The 21,973-nt window shown below is 36.1% G+C and overlaps 2 protein-coding genes across 2 annotated transcripts; one reads left to right on the top strand and one right to left on the bottom strand.

Moving 5' to 3' along the window:
- Positions 1-9,953: 9,953 nt before the first annotated feature.
- LOC126718197 (small ribosomal subunit biogenesis GTPase RsgA 1, mitochondrial) lies at positions 9,954-13,693 on the top strand. The gene is made up of 5 exons (XM_050420288.1): positions 9,954-10,839; positions 11,674-11,895; positions 12,005-12,199; positions 12,339-12,532; positions 13,304-13,693. The coding sequence occupies exons 1-5, from the start codon at positions 10,144-10,146 to the stop codon at positions 13,485-13,487; spliced, it is 1,491 nt and encodes a 496-aa protein (XP_050276245.1). The 5' UTR covers positions 9,954-10,143; the 3' UTR covers positions 13,488-13,693.
- A 3,750-nt stretch (positions 13,694-17,443) lies between these two features.
- On the bottom strand, positions 17,444-18,573 carry LOC126718196 (signal peptidase complex subunit 1-like). The gene is made up of 2 exons (XM_050420287.1): positions 18,378-18,573; positions 17,444-17,914 (listed from the first exon to the last, which is right to left on the bottom strand). Exon 2 carries the CDS (start codon positions 17,897-17,899, stop codon positions 17,618-17,620), a length of 282 nt encoding a protein of 93 aa, XP_050276244.1. The 5' UTR covers positions 17,900-17,914; positions 18,378-18,573; the 3' UTR covers positions 17,444-17,617.
- Between the last annotated feature and the right edge of the window lie 3,400 nt (positions 18,574-21,973).

Below are 21,973 nucleotides of genomic sequence, written 5' to 3'. Positions count from 1 at the left end.
TTGGGACCTCACGCAGGACCAGTCTACAAGAGTTGGTCAAAATGTGCATGTATATGGGATTAGGATGCAAAACTATGACTGGGGATTTCACAAAAACAACTTTCAGCTAGCCCAAACGAAGAAGGGGAACCTTGTGAAAAGAATATATGAAGCCACAACTGGCACAATAGAAAAGCTTTGTTTTTGAGTAGTTCTATAATTAACTATATAAAAAGTCACAACTTTTACTAAAATTATTCTACATAATAAATATATGATGACTAGCTACATGTTACTTTTATATGAACCTATCACTTTTTCTCTATCACTCACAGGCTGTCACATGAACAATTGTGATAAGAGTTGATGTTGTTTATTATTTAGTCTTAGAATTTTGTTTGTTTTTGTCTTTATTTAAACTAGCATGTAACTCATGCAAACGCATGTATTCATTTAAAATTAAACAATTTTTACTATAAAAGTATAAATAATTAGTAAAATTATTAAAAAAAATAGCATGTAATATATGCATACGTATGGATACATTTAAAATTAAATATAATTTTTATCATAAAAATATAAATAATTAGTCAATTTTTTTTAAAGTAAACGTAGTTAGTCACATATTAAATTTCTTACCTAAATTTAATATTACTTATGATCATTTTTTTTTCTAATTTTTAATAAGATAGAATGTGTGGTGATCTTTGTTGTATAGTGATTTTTATTGATCGAGTATATATATATGTGATTGGTTTTTTTCTAAAAAAAAAAATTATAATTCATTAATATTAAATTCTTAGTATCTTGCACTTATTAACTCACGTTGCACAAAGATTAAAAAACCTAAATGGATAATTATGGCGTGGTCCTTACATAAATTTAGACACATGACGCAAAATTAGATTCTAATTTCAAATTTTAATTAAACTTTATCTGAGTTTTGCCTATATATATATATATATATATCACTTAAACCCTTTAAAATTTTTTTTTTAAAAAAAAAACCACTTCTATTTGTAGTTTTATTTGAACTTATTTACATTTAAATGGTATTGCAATGCTCTCTTTTCGGAGTATTTGTTTCAATTTTTGGGATGTATTTGGCTGAGTTGGGCATTGGCTACCGCACATACAATGTACGTGCATGGCTACAATTAATGTCCACGTTTAGTATTTTTTTTTGGCCAAAATAATTCGTTCAAGAAGCTTGGCAGTGAATTTCCATGAAAACTTCTGCAACAAACTAGAACTCTAGCGATTTTCCTGTCTTCTACTTGAAATCAATAGGGGTGTTCGGTACATGCATTTAAAAACATGTGTTTTGTTATTTGAAAATATGTGTGGAATTGGAAATACGTGTGGATGAAAAAGTATATGAAAATACATGTAATGTTATTTAAAAACTGAAAATATGTATTTGAGTTGCCATATTAAATGGGGCCTAAATGCCTTTAAGGATAATTCTCAAAAAAGAAGAAGGTATTATTGTGATTTTGAATGAAAATTATGTTTTGTTGGTTGAAAATTGGAGTTTTGACTAAGGCATTTCATGGCTGATTGGCATATTAGGTAGCCAAATTGGTACAATAGGAATTGGATAAAGTGTTGATCGTGACTTTTACTCTAGTTTTTCGATCTTAATTTTTTTTTTTTTTTTTTACACTTTTAAGGGAGAATTGCATTCCCCCCCCCCCCCCCCCCTTCTGTTTTTTAGCATTGGCTTTTCATCTAATTCGGTTGACCATATAAGAGAATTAGGCTCTTTGATTATCACGTTAATTATTTATTTTATAAAACCAAACATTTAGTTTAAAACTTTAAATAATTACAGATTCCTTCTCAAAAAAATAATAATAATAATTAAAGATTCCTAATTATCTTATTCAATTTAGCATATGCATACAGCAGCGGCGCCACGTTCTATTCAGGGTGTTCCTAGGAATACCCTGACTTGGAAAAAAAATTTATATATAATAATTTAATTTTTTTTATTTGTTTACCCTTTAAAAAAAAAATAGGAACACCCTCAAGCAAAATTAGGAACACCCAAAAAAAAAATATATATTTGTTCTACTTTCAAGGAAAAAAAAAAGCCCAAACAAATTTTTTTGAACTAAAATCTGAAAAGAAAAAAAAAGTAACAGAGCAAGCCCACAAAAAAGCCCAACATCAATCCTAAACAACAGATGGTAAAGCAAACCCAATCAAAAAAAAAAAAAAAAAACGCGTTTGCCGATTCATCAAGTAAAGTAAAAACTAAAATCATAAACAAACTTAACCTAAAGAAAACAACCTCATCAGTCATCAACGACAACGACCAATGGATGGCGCCTCCACCTCAAACTCGAGCAACGTTGTAACAGCTAACAAAGCACAACTTGAACTCCAGAGCACAATGGGCATCGGAGATCGGTCACGCTTCGCTTGGCCTTGATTCCTTCCTTGCCTCGACGTGCTGCCCAACAGCGCCACCCCTCAGGCCTCCTTGCTCCCTCAAGGTATTTCATCTTCACACTTCTCTCTCTTTTTCTCTCTTACATCTTTGGGTTAATGGGTTTGAGACTCTCTGTCTTTGTCTATGTTTGTCTCTCTCTCTTTATCTGAAGAATGAAATAGTGAAATGAGAGTTGAGACTCTCTCTCTCTCTCTCTTTTTATCTGATTCTCTCTCTTTCTCTTTGAAGTTTGAAGTTTGGGTTAATTGGCTTAGTTTTACTTTATAACTTTATTAATATTTGCCCCTGTTTTGACTTTATCCATTGGTGTTGGTGTTGGTGAGTTACTGAGTTTGTCTTTTAATGTATTGTGATTTGTGATTGTGAATTTATCTGATTGGCTCTTGTGATTGGGGGCCATAGGGCTTGTCTGACTGTCTGTTGAGTGGGGGGTGGATGGGGGCATGGGGCCGGGGTGGGATATTTGAATTGAGAGAAGTAAAGGCATGCTCAGTTAGCCTAACTTACCAATAAAAGACAAAATTAAATTATATTAGGACTTAAGCACTAGGTAGGCAGTGGGTTGGCCGTGGATAATGCACATGGGGTGTGTGCTAGTGCATAGTGCGGTGTGTGTTAATAGTTAGTAAAGAAAAATAATGAAGCAACTAATAAACAATAATTAATAATTTAATTAACCAATACATTATAAAAGACAAACAAATTAAATTATGATAGGCTAAAGAACAATTAATAATTTTATAATTAATGAAAAAACAATATAACAAATTATAGTTTATAAAAGACAAACAAATTAATGCAACAATTAAACAACAAATTTTAGATTGTGTAATTTATGCTTCTTAAGGAACACCCTGAGAAAAATTCTTAGAGCCGCCACTGTATACATATGTGTCTAAGTGTCTAACACTCCCCATTCTCTATTAGACCAATACAAATTAAAGGACCATTTTGACCAATCCAAAGCAACCAAATTTGATTCCGGCTCATGTCCATTTTAAAGACCATTTCTCAATTAATAAAAATCAACATTTCTATATGTCTTGATAAAAATTTTCATGTTTCATATGCAAAATGACAAATTTGCCCGTGATGACCTAATTTGATATGATTTTGTCCTAGGTTAACTTGCGGGCTTCTTTGCTCTCCAACAGCTGTGGAATTATGGGCCAATTCTCCCATCAATAAACCCAGGTGTTTAAAGGCCCAACTTCATTTCTAGGCCACCATGTGCCACTTGACTGCAAACATCCCCTACAATACCCTTCACTAATATTCTTAAAATATCAAATTCTCCATTTATTTTTAGGACAAATTATAATTTTCTCACCTATGGTTTGACCGAAATTTAAGTTACTTACCTGTGGTTTGAAATTTGACACTTACTCACCTGAGGTTTGACCGAAATTTAAATTTCCTACCTGTGGTTTGAAATCTCATGATAAAAGTGTTTCGCTATATCCATTTTGATCTATTTTGATACTGTATTTTGATATTTTTTGTGTTTTTGGAGAAGAGAGACATAAAAGAGGAGTAAAATTACATATTTAGCCATGTTTTTAACAGAGGTATGTTATGAAACTCTAACTAAGCTAATCTCATGTAGGTAAAGTATCAAATTTCAAATTACAGGTAGAAAATTTAAATTTAAACCAAACCACAAGAGGGTAAGTAGGAGTTTGCCCCTTTTTTTAATTAGGGTTAAATTGCTGTGTGGTTGGTAAGAAGATGATGGAAAATGGTTTTTTTTTTTTTTTTAGCATAATTTTAGAAATTATTTTGTTAGTAAGCACGTTTTTAAGGAAACTAGCATCTCAAGCCTTAGAGGCTTGAGTTTCATGACAAACTCGAGTCTTAAAGACATGAGTTCTATGTGCTGGCAACACTAATGTGGAATTATAATCCACATGGAACTCAAGCCTTAGAGGCTCGAGTTCCGTAAAGGTGCTGCCATACTTTTGTTTCATTCTTCTCTTTTTTCTTCCTTCTTCTACTTTATTCTTCTCAAGCAACCATCAACACCCACGCCTAGAAGATTGAAGGTTGGGGTTTCTAAGAAGATCAAAGGCAGCGGTTCTTAAGGTTTTTAAGAAGAACGAAGGCAGTGGCTGGGGTGAAGAACGAAGGCGGAATGATGGCGGCTAGGGTGAAGAACGAAGGTAATGGTTCTTGGGGTTTCTAAGAAGAACGAAGGCAAGGTTGGGTGAGAGGCTCATAGAGATGGAAAATTTGTTGGTTTTGGTTTTGCTAGTATGAGGAACTTGAGTTCCATGTGGATTTTTCTTCCGCATCAGCTTAGAACTTGAGTATTTGAGACTCAAGTTTCTTTACTGAACTAGAGCCTCTAAGGCTCGAGATGCTAGTTTGCTAAAATGTTTCAAAAACCTACCAACTAACGAAATAGTTGTTAAAATTATGTTAAATGGCAAACATCCTGGACAAAATAACTCAACACAACACATAAAATAAGCTTATTTTTACCACATGTGATCTACTAAGCATTCATACATTAACTACAAAAAATAAACACAACAAAATAGATTGTAAAACCTGAAAAAAAAAAAAAAAAAAAAAAAAAAAAAAAAAAAAAAAAAAAAAAAAAAGCACATCACAACTAACAACACACAAAATCCAATTTTCACCACTTTTGAAGTGTGACCTTTTAAACAACCACACATTGACTACCAAAAAATAAATACAACAAAATAGAATGTATAACCTGGACAAAATAGCAAAACACAACAACACACAAACATGTCTATTTTTACCACCTGTGATCTGTTAAACATCCACGCAATACAAGAACTTGGGCAATAAGCTAGTAGCTCGATACAATATGTCATATATATTCAAGAAAACCGAGAGGCATAAAAGCCAATCTTAACACTTATATTAAACTTGTCAACTACACAAGTAATATTTTCAGTAGCAAATAAGTCAACCACAGCAAGCACAAGCAACAGATAAGAGTATATTGCAATATTTCCATATATATGTATAAATGGATATATACTTAGTAAGCCATAGAGGCAGAGAAGACAATTAGATTACTGCAAGCTTTTAAGGTAGTAAACCATAAAAGACAATAAGCTTGCTAGCTATACAATGCTCCCAGCAATATAATTAGATACAATTATGAAATACCACAGGTATTTCCAAAAAATAGCTTTTCCAAAGTATTGAATGACAAATACTTTATAGTTAATAAGTCTATAACTTATAGAAAATAAAACCTATGGACTAAAATTTCTTTTATATAAGCATTAAGAGTTGATTATTGTTAGAAAAGTAATATCCAAAAGAGCTTCCAAAATGTTCCCAAAAGGCTGCCTCCTTTACAAAATAAATGATTCCTCCTACAATAGACAAAAATATTTAACAAATAATACATTAGTACCAAATACAATACCAACTAGAAAGGACAGTAAGTTTATAACAATGAGGGGCTAAATGCAGTAAGATACCAAGTTAATTACCAATCATCAATACTAATTAAGAGTCGTTTGCAAGAGCTAGAACCCTTACTTGAGCTGGTACTTACTGTTGCACTTGATGTTGATTGTCGATTTAAAACTAGAAAAGAAAAGGAAATAAATACAATAGATTAAATTTTGTTTGAATACATGAGACATTCAACAAGAATTAATAGACAATAAATTTCAGAATTTAAACATATTACCTAAATAATGAAATTCCTCCTCCAACGCCTCTACCTCATCCCTTGATTGGTGATGAGAAATCAGAATTGTGACTTGAAGCCAATTTTGTGCACATACAAGGTTTTGAAAGGAGAGAGAGAACTTCGAAATGGATCAACAATGCGGCCTCCGGTGTTGAATGCTGACTCAAATGCAACAGTAGAAATTGGTATAGCCAGCAAATCCTTAGCCACTTTGGGCAACACTTGGTACCTATTAGAATTGTCCTTCCATGACCCCAATACCTCAAAATTCACATGCTTTCTACCTTCACATTTTTTAGCCAGATACTTTTCAACCTCATTACTACAACCTACAGATTGCTCAACTTCCAAGAAACGCTTATATCGAAAGTGAACCATCACATATGGATTACTAGCATCACCTTCCCCATTGCATTCCCATAAATTTCATAAAAAGAAAACTTCAAAAACCTTAATTTTATCATGGATCAAGAACCACAACCACATACAAAAGATGATAAATTTTATCACTTTCCCCCAATACTTCTTAAATTTAATTTGCATGTTTGTGGCATTGTTTTTCAGTAGGGTTTTTTGGGATTTAACTAAATGATAAATACTCTCCTAAATAAGAAATACCTCATCAAAGAAGGCATTTGAATTAACATACAAAGAACTGGAGAACTTCTTTGTTGCATTGTAAAAAAGCCTCACGAAAGTCACAAATGCCTTACAATTTGGGAAATCACTCATATAGGGAGATCCTAAACCGCCACTATTTTCCTTGGTCTTGAAGTACGATGAATAACCATCATCTTCAGAGTCCATTCTAAGGAACATTTTCTCAAAATTTTCAATAGTTTCTAACATGAGGTAGGTTGAATTCTACCTAGTAGGTACATCTAGACAAAGAAGACTCTTGGACTCCATACCTAATCTCTCCATAAAACTCCTAAAAGTTTGATTTCTATTAGGTGAGGACTTCACGTACCTCACAACTTCATGCACCTTAGGATATGGGCACAACACTTCATGTGCAAGAACTCATTTTCTAAAACTGTTCCATTTTAATCTTTCGAACTCTTTTGCAAAAATTTAATTGTGGTTAAATTTGAGCTAGCATTATCCACTGTCAAAGTGAATATGCCATTAATACCCCACTTATGCAAAGACATCTTAATCTTTCCACCTATAGTCTCTCCCTTGTGGTCTTCAACTTGACAAAAATTTAAAATTCCCTTATGCAACTTCCAAGCATCGTCAATAAAGTGATATATGAGACACACCTATAATTCAAATTTTGAATAAAATTCCATGTGTCCGTAGTAAGGCACACCCTACAACCCTTCAAGTATTTCCTTAGTTTTTGTCTCTCACTATTATAAATGCCAATCACATTTCTAGCCATAGTTTGATGAGATGGAATATCCTTTAGATGGAGCTTAAGTTGCAAGGTAGTTACATATTTCTTAAACCCATATCCCTTAACGCACCTAAAAGGCAACTTATCAATTATAATCATTTTAGCAAGTGCCTTTCTAGAAGCCTTAACATCAATTTGACGTGACAATGAATATGATATGTGCATTTGAAACATATAAAAAAAATAAATGTTAGAGTTACCTTTTTGTGATTTGTAGGTGGTCATTAATATTGTGCATGGGCGTTAGTTAGCCTAGACTAAGATTGGGCTGATGTCTAGAGACTTAGGGCCCAATGGATGGTGTAGAAGAGGCCTAAATAGGTCCATAACATGAATAATCATGTTAAGGAGTGTCTACCCACCTGCACTATCCCTCCCAAGGAGATCTGGTTGGTGGAACTCGACCGAGGAGATATAATGTCTTGGGGAAGTTCATCATCCGAGCATAGGCCTCATGCATGACACAAGTTACCAAGAAATTTCCATAGTGATAGCCCAAGAATGTATTGACCCCTTGTAATAAATTAACCAATTAATTAGCTAAATGAATTAATTAAGTTAATTAACATGCAAAACGCGTGGTAGCATAAACAAATTATCAACTGTGTAAATATGTAGCGGAAAATAAAGTTGATACGATGATTTGTGAATGGGGAAAACTTACACGGCAAAAACCCCACCATGTGATTTTAAGGTCACCACTCTCGAGAATTTACTATCATCACAACAAGTGGTTACAAGTAAGGGAATCTCAGTACCTTATACCAACCTACAGTTGAACTCTTACCCCAATACCCAATTGGACTTAAACTGTAATGACAATCTCTCATTTCATTGCACGGCTCCCAGTACGTGACTAACCAATTCGATGTGCGGATCCTAGTACGTGACTTACACACCAACTTGAAAAGGATGTTGGCTGTAAAGTTCTTCAGTTCATCATACAATGAAGATCAAGAAACTCCTTAGTTACAAAACCCTCTGGTGTACAAACACAGCAGCTTCTTAAAGATAAAGATGAATTAGGGCATATGTCTCTGGTTCACAATATGCTTGTGAAAAACTTTTGCATTGAAGTGCATTAGCTGTGACAGCCCTTAAAATAATCCTTATATATGTTTAGGGTTGTGAAAAAAGAAAGCTCAAACATCTATACACAGATTGGAGTGAAATCAGATTTGAAAAACTAATTTTCTTAAACCTCGATAGATAGCTTATCTGTCGAGAAGTTGTCGAGCATCGGGCTTAAATATCCTTTTAAATCTCGATAGATAATAGCTGTCGAGTTTTAAAATCTAGCACTTCTTCACTTGATTCTTGGACATACTTGTATGGTTTTAACACTTGAACTTGAGACTTTGTTCCTTGAAACATTAAACACATCCTAGATCTACCCAATTACAAGTAAAGTGCGTTGCAAAGGTGGAGGATTCTCATCATTACTAATCCACTAACTCAAGAGTATAAAGGGGGTAAGATTGGAGAAATCAGGGGTTGGACAATTTTGGGGAGGGAAAATAGGAGAGAAAGGGAGTTTTGGGGAATTAGGGAAACACAGAATCTCATTCAGTCGTTGCATGCACTTCTAGCAACCAAAGACCACATCGGGTAGCTTGAAAAATGAGTCTTTATAGGTTATAGACCAGCTCCACCATCGATCGTCTAGCTCTTTCCCCTTTGGGATCTCTCATTGTAAGCTATTCTCCTACTTTCACATACAAATTAGTTGTGGTATTTGTCCAAAGCAAGTTTAGCTGATTTGGTCCTCCACATGATTGATAACACATTAATTTATAAATAGTAATCAGTAAAAATGTCATGTTAACAAGTGTTCTTAGGGCATTTGGTAATTTACCATTTTAAGAAAATTTTTATACTACTTTCTTAAGAAATATAAAAAGATGTCAAAAAAAGTTAAATTATTTTTTCTTTACCCATAAAAAATTTATATAAATATTTGCTAAACCAATGTTCTTATTAGGGCATTTCCTAACTTTTCCCCTAGTAAAATTTGCACTATTCTATTTCTAGCATCACTCCCAGTCCTATGCCTGTTACATTGCAGTCCCTAATGAAGCCTACCTTAACCGCTTGGGCCTTGTCCTTAAATCGTTTCATTTCCTTCCGCAATTTATCCTTTGTAGTTGATTGGGCCTAGGCATTTTTTGTTTTTGTTTTTTTGCTTGACATAAACTGGTCGGTCTTTTAAATTCATTGGGCCTTTTCCAAACAAGTTTAAAGCAACAGTTGGATTCCGATATTACAAAAGAGAGTCTAGACTCTAGAGTCTCTCAAGACACTGCCGGTGAGCGGTTATCTTTCCCTCCAATAGGTAAACTTTTTATTTTTTCAATTGCTGCCGTGGCATCCTCATCAATTAATTTTCCATTTTCCATTTCCATTTATAATATAAAATCTATTTCACTTCCTCCAGGCCTTCTAAAGTTCTACTACTGCTCTTAACAGAAATGGACAAAATACCCAATTCATGACTCTCTCTCACTGATACTACTCATTACTCTCTCTCTCTCCTATCCAAATTCCAAAATCCCTCGAATAGAACAGAATCACACTCCGAAAACAAAAACTTTCCATCCAAATTCTGCAACCAAACAACACCATATGCCGATCGCTTCCATTTCACTCATCCGCCACCGCGCCATTACACCGACCGCCACTTCTCTCTTCACCTCCAACCACAACAGCCTCCTCTACCGGCTCTCGACTTTCCGATGCTTCACAATCTCAGCCAAACAACAACAACAAAAGCAAAAACCCAACAACGTCTCGAAGAAGCCACCGCCGAACAAGAATCTCCTTAGAGCCAAACACACCTTCAGAGACTATTCCTCCTTAGCCCCAATCCTCTCTCCCAAAGAGGCCCCTCCACTCTCCCAATCCCAAGCCATCGGCACCGTCGCCGCCGCCCAGGCCAACTTCATGCGCGTGATCGTCCAATCCGAACCTTCTAGAACCGCCGACGTGGCTCCTCCGGAAGGTTCTGGAATCGGAGTGGAGTTGCTGTGCGTGGTGAGGGCGGTGCTGAAGAAGATAAAGAGGAGAGTGTTGGTTGGGGACAAGGTGCTGGTTGGGTCCATTGATTGGGTTGACCGGAGGGGCATGATTGAGAACGTGTTTCAGAGGAGCTCGGAGATTTTGGACCCTCCGGTGGCCAATGTGGACCATTTCTTGGTGCTGTTCTCGTTGGAGCAGCCGCGGCTCGAGCCTTTTGCGCTCACTAGGTTTCTTGTTGAGGCCGAGTCCACTGGAATTCCGCTCACGCTCGCATTGAACAAGTCGGAGCTTGTGGATGAAGAGGTTAGGTTTTTAATTAGCTTAGTCTTAGTTGGTTTTTGTTCACTTCAGGTGTGAAAAATATGACAGTTGCATTGCATTTGAGTTTAGGTTTTAGCTTTGAATCGCGATTTAAGAGGAGAAAATTTTGTAAGTAATGCTGTCCTTGATGCTTCACTGAGTTTAGGCTTATATTTGTTCTTGGAGGTTTTAATTTTAATATATATATATATATTTTTAAATGCAAGTAGTTTGGCAAAAGTGCTAAATATAGTTCTTCAGTTGAAAACTAGCGAAACCTCTGTTGTAGGATGGCAGCGGGTGGGGTGGGGTTGAATCAGGGGTGCCCCATTCCCTTCCCTTCTCCTCTTCGGGACGGGAGTAGGGCGGGTTGAAGTTATTTTGACGTCCCTAATGAGAGGGAAAGGGGATGGGTAGTCGTGAGAGTGCTAAAAGTGGGAGACTACTAGTGTTTTGGAGATGATGGTATTAGAATATGTACAATATATTCGGGGTGGGATGGGGCAAGACAGGGCGGCCCGAGCAAAATCTGTCCCCGCCCCATCATCTCTTTGGGACGGGGGAAAACCTGAGGGAGGTAGGATGGGGCAGTGCAGAGCTAGTAAGGCGGGGAATTTTTGCAATCCCTAATCTGTTGCTTTGGCTGTTGACTTCTCAATATATAGTTTCTAAAAGTTCTTTTATGAAGCCACTACTATCTCTAGAACTTGTTCTGAATGTGAAAACATATTCAGCAGGCTACATATTTTGGTCTCCTTTTACGAAAAATTGTTCATTGTTCTCTTTTCTTTTCCAGCTATTTGTCTGAATTTTATTAGCCTTTGATGGTGTGTGCAGACACTAGTTGGATGGAAGACTAGGCTACAGAGTTGGGGCTATGAACCAGTGTTTTGCAGTGTTAACTCCAAATCTGGGCTTGATGCTCTTGCATTTATTTTGAAAGATCAGACAACTGTAGTTGTTGGTCCAAGTGGAGTTGGGAAGTCTAGTCTGATTAATACTCTGAGAAGCAGCCACCATGCTTCTGATGCAGAAGAAGGGGATAATTGGTTTGATCCTGTAGGTTTGATATCTTTCTGCTTCATATCTTCATTTTCTTAATATCTTTTCTTTGTGTTTGCATGTGATCTCGGTATATTTTCCACCTTTGTTAATGTACTTCTTTCAGATTCTGGGTAGCAAGTGGTTTGAGGAACAGCGTATTGGGGAAGTTTCAACTCGAAGCGGCAGAGGGAAGCATACTACTCGCCATGTTTCTTTGCTTCCATTGTCAGGAGGGGGTTATCTTGCTGATACTCCTGGGTTTAACCAGCCAAGTTTGATGAAAGTAACAAAACAATCCCTTGCACAAGCTTTCCCTGAGGTCTGTGCTGTTAGTGAGACACTATGTACCTCATTTGATTCATTTACATTAGTTTCTTCTACTCTTGCGAATCAAATGCTGAACCTGATTTGACATTTTTATGTTTCAACTAATGGCTTCTCTTAACTACTCTCTTCAGATCCAGAAGATGCTCATTGACAATGAGCCCACAAAATGTTCATTCAATAATTGCTTGCATCTCGGTGAACCAGGGTGTGTTGTGAAAGGGGACTGGGAAAGATACCCATACTATTTTCAACTTCTTGATGAAATCAGAATCAGGGAGGAATTCCAGTTGAGGACATTTGGAACCAAAAGAGAGGGTGATGTAAGGTATGTTCAAACTGTACATGGAGTGAGTTTAACGAACATTTGTCATGTTGTTACCTGCTCAACTTTTTAGTTTGATATCTATGATGTAAAAACCTCTTCTGGAGCATTTTTGTAATGTTCATTGTGACAGCAAAATACTGGCCAGAGGCTCCACCATTATGATCATTGACATTTTATTTGACCATTAGTTTGTTCATCACCTTTTTTTTTTTTTTGTCAACCAGTTGTATTGTATGGGTCTTCATGTAGCCTTTTGGTTAGTGTTTTTTGATAAGTTGCCTTTTGATGTCTATATGGTGTGAAAAGCTCAATCCTGGAAAATTTTCTGGGTAGTTAAACCTTCTGAGTTTATTCTTTAATTAGTTTTGTTAAGAATGGTGCATTATGCCTGCAACCTGATAATTATCAAAGTTTTTATTAGTCCTAAAAAGTGTGCAAATTTATTGTATTAATGTGATTTATCTATAATGGATTTTCTGCCTATGAGCTATGGCACACTGGACTTCCTTCTCCCATAATAATGGGATGGAGGTTGAGATCGTTGGTTCAAGAAACATTGGGATTTGGGTGTGTGCATAACTTGCTACTATTAAAAAAAAAAGAACTAATGGATTTTCTATTATTTCTTTAGCCTTCCCTCCAATAAACTCCTGCCATGGTGTTAATTCGTCTTGTACTTGTATTTCTGCTTGGTTGTTACTGGTATGTTAATACTTTTCACAAAGTTTAATAGTTTCGTTAGTTATTCCAAATGAATCATCTTGTTTGCAGGTTCAAAGTTGGAGAAATGGGTGTTAAGCAAGCGGAACCACGTTTGGAGCCTAAGAAGCATAGGCGAAAATCTCGTAAGAGCATCAACCAGTCAATACTAGATGGTTTGGATGAGCTTGATGATGACGACAACTTAGATATGGAAAATGATCCGATTCTGAGGGCAATGAAGGAAAATCAATAGGAAGTTAACTGCCGCACATCTTATACTGTAAATAATAAATTTCTTAACCCTTTTCTCTTGGTGGTTAAACTGAATTTACCAGTACAGGCTAGTGAGAGACTAATTAGATTTCTGATTAACTGGAGGCAAAATCTTTTTTGAAGGCAGTTAATCAGATTTGACATGTAGAGCTAATCAACTAATACAATGTTCACCTTTTCATGCTTGATCATCTTGCATCTGTCCAGTTCGTTGTATATGCATCTTTAAAGCCTTCTATATTTTGATGAACCACTCTTGAACAAGTCTTGTTTGCAAAATTTCAGGAGTCCAATGTTATGCTGTCCATGCCTCCATGGATTTTTAACCTTGTCTTTTGGGGATAACAATTGCTATAACAGTTGAGGGTTGGCATGGGCAAATGCCACTTTTTAACGTCATATGCAATTATTTAGCTTGCCCTTTTTTTTTGGGTAGGGTGATTGGGAAATTTATTATAGGCCGAAAATGCAAAAACAGTGCATGGATTTGGGTCAATTGCAAAAACACCCCTAGGTTTTCAATTCTTTCTTAGAACTCTTTAAAGTTTCCATATTTGCCATATTGACACGAATCAATTGGTGAATCTTCTTAATGTGGTCATATAATGGTCATGTGAATTTTCTATCCCAAAAGAGAACAAAAGTTAGTCACATGTCAATTTGGCAGATATAAAAATCTTAACGAAGTTATAAGGAAGAATTGAAATCTTAGAGGGTGTTTTTGCATTCTGCCCTTTCTTATTGTGTAACCTTTGCATGTTATATCAATCTTACATAAAAGTATACCCTCCACAAGTGCGGAACCCCTTACTAAGCGTGCGAATTTCGCATATAACCCCTCAGTTGAGGGGGGCAATGTATAGTTATATCAAGATTTTTGGACATACTTGCCTTGCCCTTGATGTGAACAAGGACTTTAGTATGGATCAATGAATTTCATTCCTGCACACGGTTCTTTCTCAGGAGTCTCCGGAATAAAAGAGAAAACTCAATCATCTGCGGATTACTAAATAGTAAAATATACTCCATTGTGTTTGCATTGTGAAAGTATATGTATTCTGTTTGCATTGTGAAAGTTGGTTTTCAGGGATGTTAAGCAACATTCGTGAAGCCAATTTTCTGTGCATATAGGACCTCAGGCTGCGATAAAGTCCTCAAATTGCTTTAACAGCTTAGCCAATAAAATCTCGAAAATTGTCCTGTTCGTGGCTGGAAATCAAAACCTGTTATCCAAGGCTTGCAGGTGAAGCTCCTGGAATGTTCTGAAGCTGGCTGATACATCATATATGTTTTAATAACTTTAATCGTCTTCGTACATCACAACACTAAGTTTAATCCCTTCAAAAGTTCCTCACCTTACAAGACACAGTTCTCTTTATTTCAATTTAGTGCATTTGGCCCTTTTAAAGTTGCTAATTCCAGGCCTCATTAATAGCTTAACGTACCAAAAGAAGGGGAGGAGATAAGCCCTCCACAATGATTTATGGCTTTACGCTCCATACATATTTTAGTGGTGAACAAGCGTAATGGTTATCTGCAGCCTTGGGTCCTGTGGAATCCAAGGTAGATAATGGATTGACTGATTTGGGGTAAGGAGAATGAGAGGAAGATCTGAATAAGCTTATGACTGGTTTTCTTATTGATATTCATTACTGAGCATCACCTTGGTGGTGGCTAAAATTTACCAATTCGGCATCACAAAAAGATACTTAATTTATTTTACTAACTCAATTCACAAAACACCCAACATCAAGCATTCAACATAATAAAATAATATAAACAACACAATAATATAAACAACCTAATAAAATATTGTTTTTTTGTTTAACATCTGAGTTACAGTGCACATGCAATCTTTGTGTGTGCATTGTAGCTCAACAGCCAGAATTTTTGGCTTTTCCTCCATTGATGCAGCCGATTTTTGTTATATTTGGTTGGTAAATTTAGCATTTTAGCAATTTGAATTGCCTCCACCGATACTAATGCTCATACCCAATATTTATACAAGGACTACAAGCTGGTCTAGAAGGAAGTTAGTGCAACTAATTTGAATGTAACACTTCTAACCGTAACTAGTAACTAACTCCCAACCAACTGATTGTAACAAAACTCTTGACAATGCAAGTTATGTACAAACAGTTAGAATCACAATTGACAATACACTCAGTTTCATTACACCAGAGCCATTCCTTAGCAAGGTAAGCAAAAAAGTGATGAACCAACAGGCTCAGATTTAGGAAAGAAGGGCAAATTACTAGATGTGTATATTTTGTAATTCCCTTGGACCTAATGCCCTTACACTAGAATCAAATGAAACTGTTTTGACACTATTTTCTCCCCTTGGCTTCCTCTATGCCCAAGAACCAACCCTCGGAGGGGAAGGAAGAGAAAGATAAATGTTTTCATAAAATGAGTGAACAGTATTAATATGATAGCACATTCCATGCTTGCTTTTTAACTACCGTGCCCACCCTGGGTAAGTTCCTGCTGCAATTAGATGAGAGGCTATTACTCCTGGAAGAGAAGGTCCAATCATTTCCATTTTTATAATTGTTGATTGGCTAGAGACAGAATGATCCATCTTAATTGTCAGCACGAAAAACACATTCCATCCCATTTACATGCCAAGCTGAGAGGAGTATGACAAGAAAAATGACATTGTCAACCCAGAGGAGTTTATGACAAACCCACCAACAACCACCCAGCAAAATGTCTCCAAAGCTAGGTGTTCACATGGCTACTTCCAGTCATTAATCTACAGATTATCTATCATTCTTCTACAGCACATAGGGCAAGAATTTGCCACATGGGCATGGCATACAGATTTAGAAGCTCAATAGCCATCAGAAGGCTCTCAACATATAAACTTGTGGCATAATTAAACATCTGCAGTTATATGCAAGTTAACATAGCAAAAACCTAACTACTAGACAAGAGATCAAACCGCAGCAATAATCCAATTCTTGGTGTTTCATAAAATGAATGCACTTCAAGGTTTCTTCCAACAAATTAGCTATACTTAAACTTACAATAAAAGCACCCAAAACTGATAGGCGTTGTCTCTAGGAGCACAACTATCTCTGCAACATTGGACAGCCCATGGGGGGCATACCTAGCACAAAACATTTTAAGAAAATATTGCACCTTTGAAAAGCAAGAATCCATCATTTACCATACTTGTCAATTTGATATGTTCAAATCATCCAATCTTGGCCAAGTATATAAAGCAATGAGGAATGAGTAAACATAGCCACCAAGCATCTTTGGGTCATCATTGTTTACTTAGGGCTTCACTGCTTTTCTAAGTACCAAAAGGCACATACGGACATTCCACATCCTCCTATTAGATGCCTCATGATACCATCTTCTTACTAAATGACTCAATATCATTGAAAGAAAAGCTCAAAGGGGGCATTTCCTTTTGGAGAGTTAGATGCCCTATATTACACATGCATTTAGTGGGTCCTAAACCCATAACCTAACGCTTCACTATATTTGGCCATTTGCGTCAGAGCTCACTGGCAAGTTAAGACTCCCTATCAATAATTTACTGAGCCTCGATTTCAACAACAACATAGCCTTAGTCCCCAATTTTGTGGGGTCAGCTATGCATCTTCAATAGATTAGTTAGGGTCGGTCACATGTATTATTGATAACAAACCCCAACATCCAACATCCAAATTGAAAAATGGGTAGAGCCATATAAAATGTTATAACATGAAACCAACACAAATTAATTCAATAACACCCCGTCATCATATTTCAACTACAATGGTGATCAAATCTTCAACGCCAGCTCAATCATACGCATCACTATTCGGATAGATATATCATCACTTGAACAAATTTAAATTTTTCTCAGAAATTTTACTAAGAGGAAGGCAAAATAAAAAGAGAAATTGTAGTAAATCAGTAAACATAAAAGACTAGTGAAGCTGATCAAAACCAAGAAAAGAAAATTCTTTCTACCCATTGTCTCAAGGTCCAAAATTCAGGGCAATCAAATACACTGTATTATCCATATCAGGAAGGAAAAATAAACGTCACAAAAACATCGATTTTCAACCCCTATCAAATTTGCTTATACTAAGATAGATCAGTCAAACTGACCTACTTCTTAGCGGGTTTCTTCTTCGAACTCACGGCCTGCTGCTGTTGCGGCTTGGGATGCTTCTCGGCCTCGCTGGGGTCCAACCACTTGAGCGGGTGGCGATTGAAGAAAGGCCAATTGGGGACTGTCACCAATGTGGTGAGAACCACACCGCCAGCGTATATTAGCATCATCATCTGGAAAGATCCCAATACATAGCCAGTTCCGAAAGAAACCGCAGCGAATGCCAATAGCAATATCTGCATCAGCTGCTCCGCTAGCTTTTGCCCTTGCCAATCCATCTAAACCACAATCCACTAACAAGTTCGATTTTTCAATCAGAATTTATTAAATTTATGGAAACTTAACCCTAGATCATCAATCCAATCGATGAAACACCTAAAACTAAATAAAGTTTTTAAGATAATGATTTGAAATTTGAAACCCTAGGTACCTGTTTGGTTACCGAGAAAATGGAGGGAAAATAAAGTTGAAGCCTTTATGTTAAAAATGGCTCCACTTTAGTCGATCAGTAGTGGAAAACGTCAAATTGAGTTAATTTTTCATTTCAACAGAACCAAACAAAGGATATGTAAAGAAAGATATAACCTTTAAGTTTATTTTCCCTCGATTTCACATGAACCAAACAGAAGCTAAATTCCTCAGAAATGGTGGGAATTTATGAGTTTGGTATTAGGAACAAGATTAACAAGACAGAGTCCTAATCTTTTTGCAATCCGAAGAAGAGAGAGAGAGAGAGAGAGAGAGAGAGAGATGTACCTGAGTGAGAATGTGAAGAATACAATTGTGTGAATGAGGAAGAGAATGGAGTATTTTACAGTTTCGGAAACTAGTTTTATAGTGTAATATTTAGGGATTTGGTAACCTCAGGCTCAGGATTTATCATCAATCAAATCCGAGTTGAAACGCTTTTCTTTCTTTCTAGTCGAGTTTTTAAAACAAGAAGTCAACAATCAAAGGGCCGAAGCATTTCCTGTTTTCATCAGCCTAAAAATAAACTAGTCTCTAAGCACGTGCAAACGAGGCTTCTCAATTTTTTTGTAAAAGTTAATAATTTGTATTCATTATAATTTAGAATATTTATTATAATTTAAGATTACTATATTTTTTAAACACAAAAAAAACCTAAAAGTGTGATGAAAAATTATGTAATATTGCATGGCAGGCACTAAAAAAATTAATCAAACCCAATAACCACAAAAAAAAAAAAACAAAACAAAACAAAAATTTATATCATTCCCACTCTTTAAAAAAGAGTCATTAATTAGAGAAAATATTAAACAATTATCAAACTGGCCAAATAAAAGAAAAGTGTAATCCTATTTTGTACGCAGTATTTTTGTGGAAGTTAAAAGATTTTTTTTTTTCCTTTCAAACTCTAAATTACATAAAAGAATAAGGTTTTTTTTTTTGTTTTTGCTTTTTTCCTAAACTCTAAGTTAGCGTTCAGCTAAATATTTTGTTGAAAAAAAATATCAGTTCAGCTAAATATTTTGTTGAAAAAAAATATCAAAAAGTAATTTGAGTTCAAGTAGAACTCATATTTTTTTTCTTTGAAATATTTACGTTTAGAAATATGAGTTCAAATATAAAATTCTCTTTTAGAAATATAAGAAAATTTATGTTTAAAAATATGAACTCATATTTAAAAATTTTAGTCCAAATAGAAATCAAATATTTTATATTCATGTTTTCAATATGAGTTCTATTATAAGTTCAAAAAGTTTTCATGCTAATATGAGTTATATGACTTCAAAAGGTGAATATAAGAAGTTATATTTGAACAAAACGATAGGAATATAAGAAAGTGTGATGTGAAAGTGTTTTTTTATTTTTTATTTTAAAGATAAGATAATGATATGGAAAGAATAATGATAACAAAGTAAGAAAACCAAATATAGGAAAGCAAATACTAAATGACAACTCATAAAAGCAAACGTAATAGAGAGAATTCAATACTCATGAGGCGTTCTAAATAGAGGTCATAAAAGATACTTACATTTTTGTTGTTGACTACACTGCAAGTTCAAAGGCCAAATAGTTCGTTGGAGATGGAGGACAAAACACACGAAAATCTTGAAGATCAACACCCTAGTGCAAGTTCCTTGAAGTTATACCAAAATCTTGAAGATAAACACCCCAGTGCATGTTCCTTGAAGTTTAAATACAAAAATCTTAAAGATAGGCACCCCAGTGCACATTCCTTGAAGAAATATGTGAAAGAAATTAATGGTGAGGTTGAAATATGTGAAACAAATATTTGATTTGTTTCTAGAAAATAAGAAGTTGTTCATGAATTAGAAAATTAAAATAGAAAAGACCAAAGTATATTGACATACACATACTGTTGAGCAAAAGTAAATTTGAGTAGAGCAAATAGAAAAAATGATGATAATGGTGAAAAGAAGACTAACAGAATTGAGAGAATTGGAGAACTGAAGAAGAAGCAATTTGAGTTTGAAAATCAACGTGAGTGTGGTCCTATTTTGTAGATAGTGTTTTACGTGGGAGTTTCCATTTAGAAAAATGATCCAACCAAATTGTGGTGACACGGTGTTGAGGGCCATTTGTGAGAGCCCAGGCAGAAAGAAAGAAAGCCCAATAATAAGGGCAACAAGGAATTGACAAAATAGATAGCAAAAAACCATTAGGCTTAAGCGGCAGGAATAATGGATCACAGACCCAAGGAATAAACAAATGGGTCTTGAAAAGGCAAGTGGGCTCAAAGAAGCCCGGAAAGAAAGAAATAGCATCCCATGGGCAGTGTATGGGGTAGAAAAGCGAGAAAGGGCCGCCGTAGGCCCAGTGTAATGTAAACTAAGAAAGTAAGAAGTTTATGGCAGGCGCATAAACCCCCAAGGATAAGAATAAGGTTATTGGGTCAGGGAAGCCCAATGAAGTTAGTAAAAAGCTCATGAGAGTGTGGAATTAGCAAATGGGCCGAGGAAACCCAAAGAAAGCAAACGGGCCGTGGATGCCCAAAGGGACATAGGCGCCCATAAGTAAAAGCAAAATAGTGGCCATGTCAAACCACTAAGAGAAGGAATAAACGGCTGGCCCAAAAGAGGCCTAGCAAGATTAAGTTATTACGGCAGGAATAACAGTACAACATTGCAAGAAATAAAGAAAACCAAGAGTGGGCCAAAGAAATGTAAGACCCATCATTAGACAAAGTCCAGCTTTTGAATGGAGCGGGAAAACAAAGAAAAGCCCACATAAGAGGTCAAAAAACACGGACGGCGAGCCTCCAGATCACGGTAAACGCATGAGCAGCAGGCACATTTTTGGACATATCTGAAAGGAAAGCACACATAAGACCCAAGCACCACCAGCCTGTACCCAGCCAATATGGGGACGTGGTGGGGTCATGGGCCAGAGGTAAGAGATAAAAGGGGTATGGTTTGGTGGTGGGGAGAGGGGAAAAGACTTATTTTGTGGCTCCTGCCCAAGCCCTTTTGGGAGGTACGTCCTGCTGGGATGACAGACCACCCAAAAGAGATAAGGTTGAGAGGGGAACCGTTAGGTGCATGCCTTGAGGGAAAGAGAGAGAAAGCATTTATGCTGTGGCAGGTAAGAGTGTTAGGTGGACTGACGAATGAAACAAACCTGCCTTTGTCTGGCAAGGGTGAGTGGCACACAGACAAACCCTTTGGTGGTTGGAAAGTACGCCCAGACCAGACAAAAGTGGTTAAGGGGCAAAGTGGTAAAAAACTGGTCACGGCAGGCACTATAAAAGGACCCTTGCCGTGCCCTGAAAACGGGATTGAAAAATAGAGGGTATTCACGGAGTAAAAGAAAGCAGAGTAAAAGAAAACAAGAGAAAGAAAAGAAAAAGATAAGAGAGAAAACAGAGGAAAGAAGAGAGGAAAGTGAGGAAAAAAAGAGAGATAATACAATAAGCATGTACCAGTAGGTCAATTTCCCTCTCTCTCCCTTCAAATCCTGCTCTCTTCCAAAACATAACAATGATTCCTTTTGGGCATTAACCATTCAGGTCTGACTCCCTCAAATCCATTAATCCCCACGGCAGGATCTTTTCCTGGTAGATTATTTGCATTGAGAGGAGGCGTTCTCCCTTCTTTGGTTTTGCTTCTGCGGACCAAACTTAAAACTTGACTTTATGCCCATTCTTGATTAGTTCATATTATTTTCTTTTTCCTTTACTTTCTTTGTAAATGACATTATCACGACTGTAATTATGTTTTATAAGTAGGGATTACTTGGCCATTTTTTATTAAATAGTCAGAGTATTCAGTTTTGTTATTATTATTATATCTGACTGCCGTAACTCATCTGAAGCAATTTTGCTTGCCGTAAGCCTACTCCTGGCAGATGAGGCATAGTTTGTGCACAAA

Source organism: Quercus robur, chromosome 3 (assembly GCF_932294415.1).
Source record: "Quercus robur chromosome 3, dhQueRobu3.1, whole genome shotgun sequence".
NCBI lineage: Eukaryota > Viridiplantae > Streptophyta > Magnoliopsida > Fagales > Fagaceae > Quercus > Quercus robur.
Note: the sequence above shows the minus strand (reverse complement) of the source record. Positions and strands in the feature narration are given on the sequence as shown.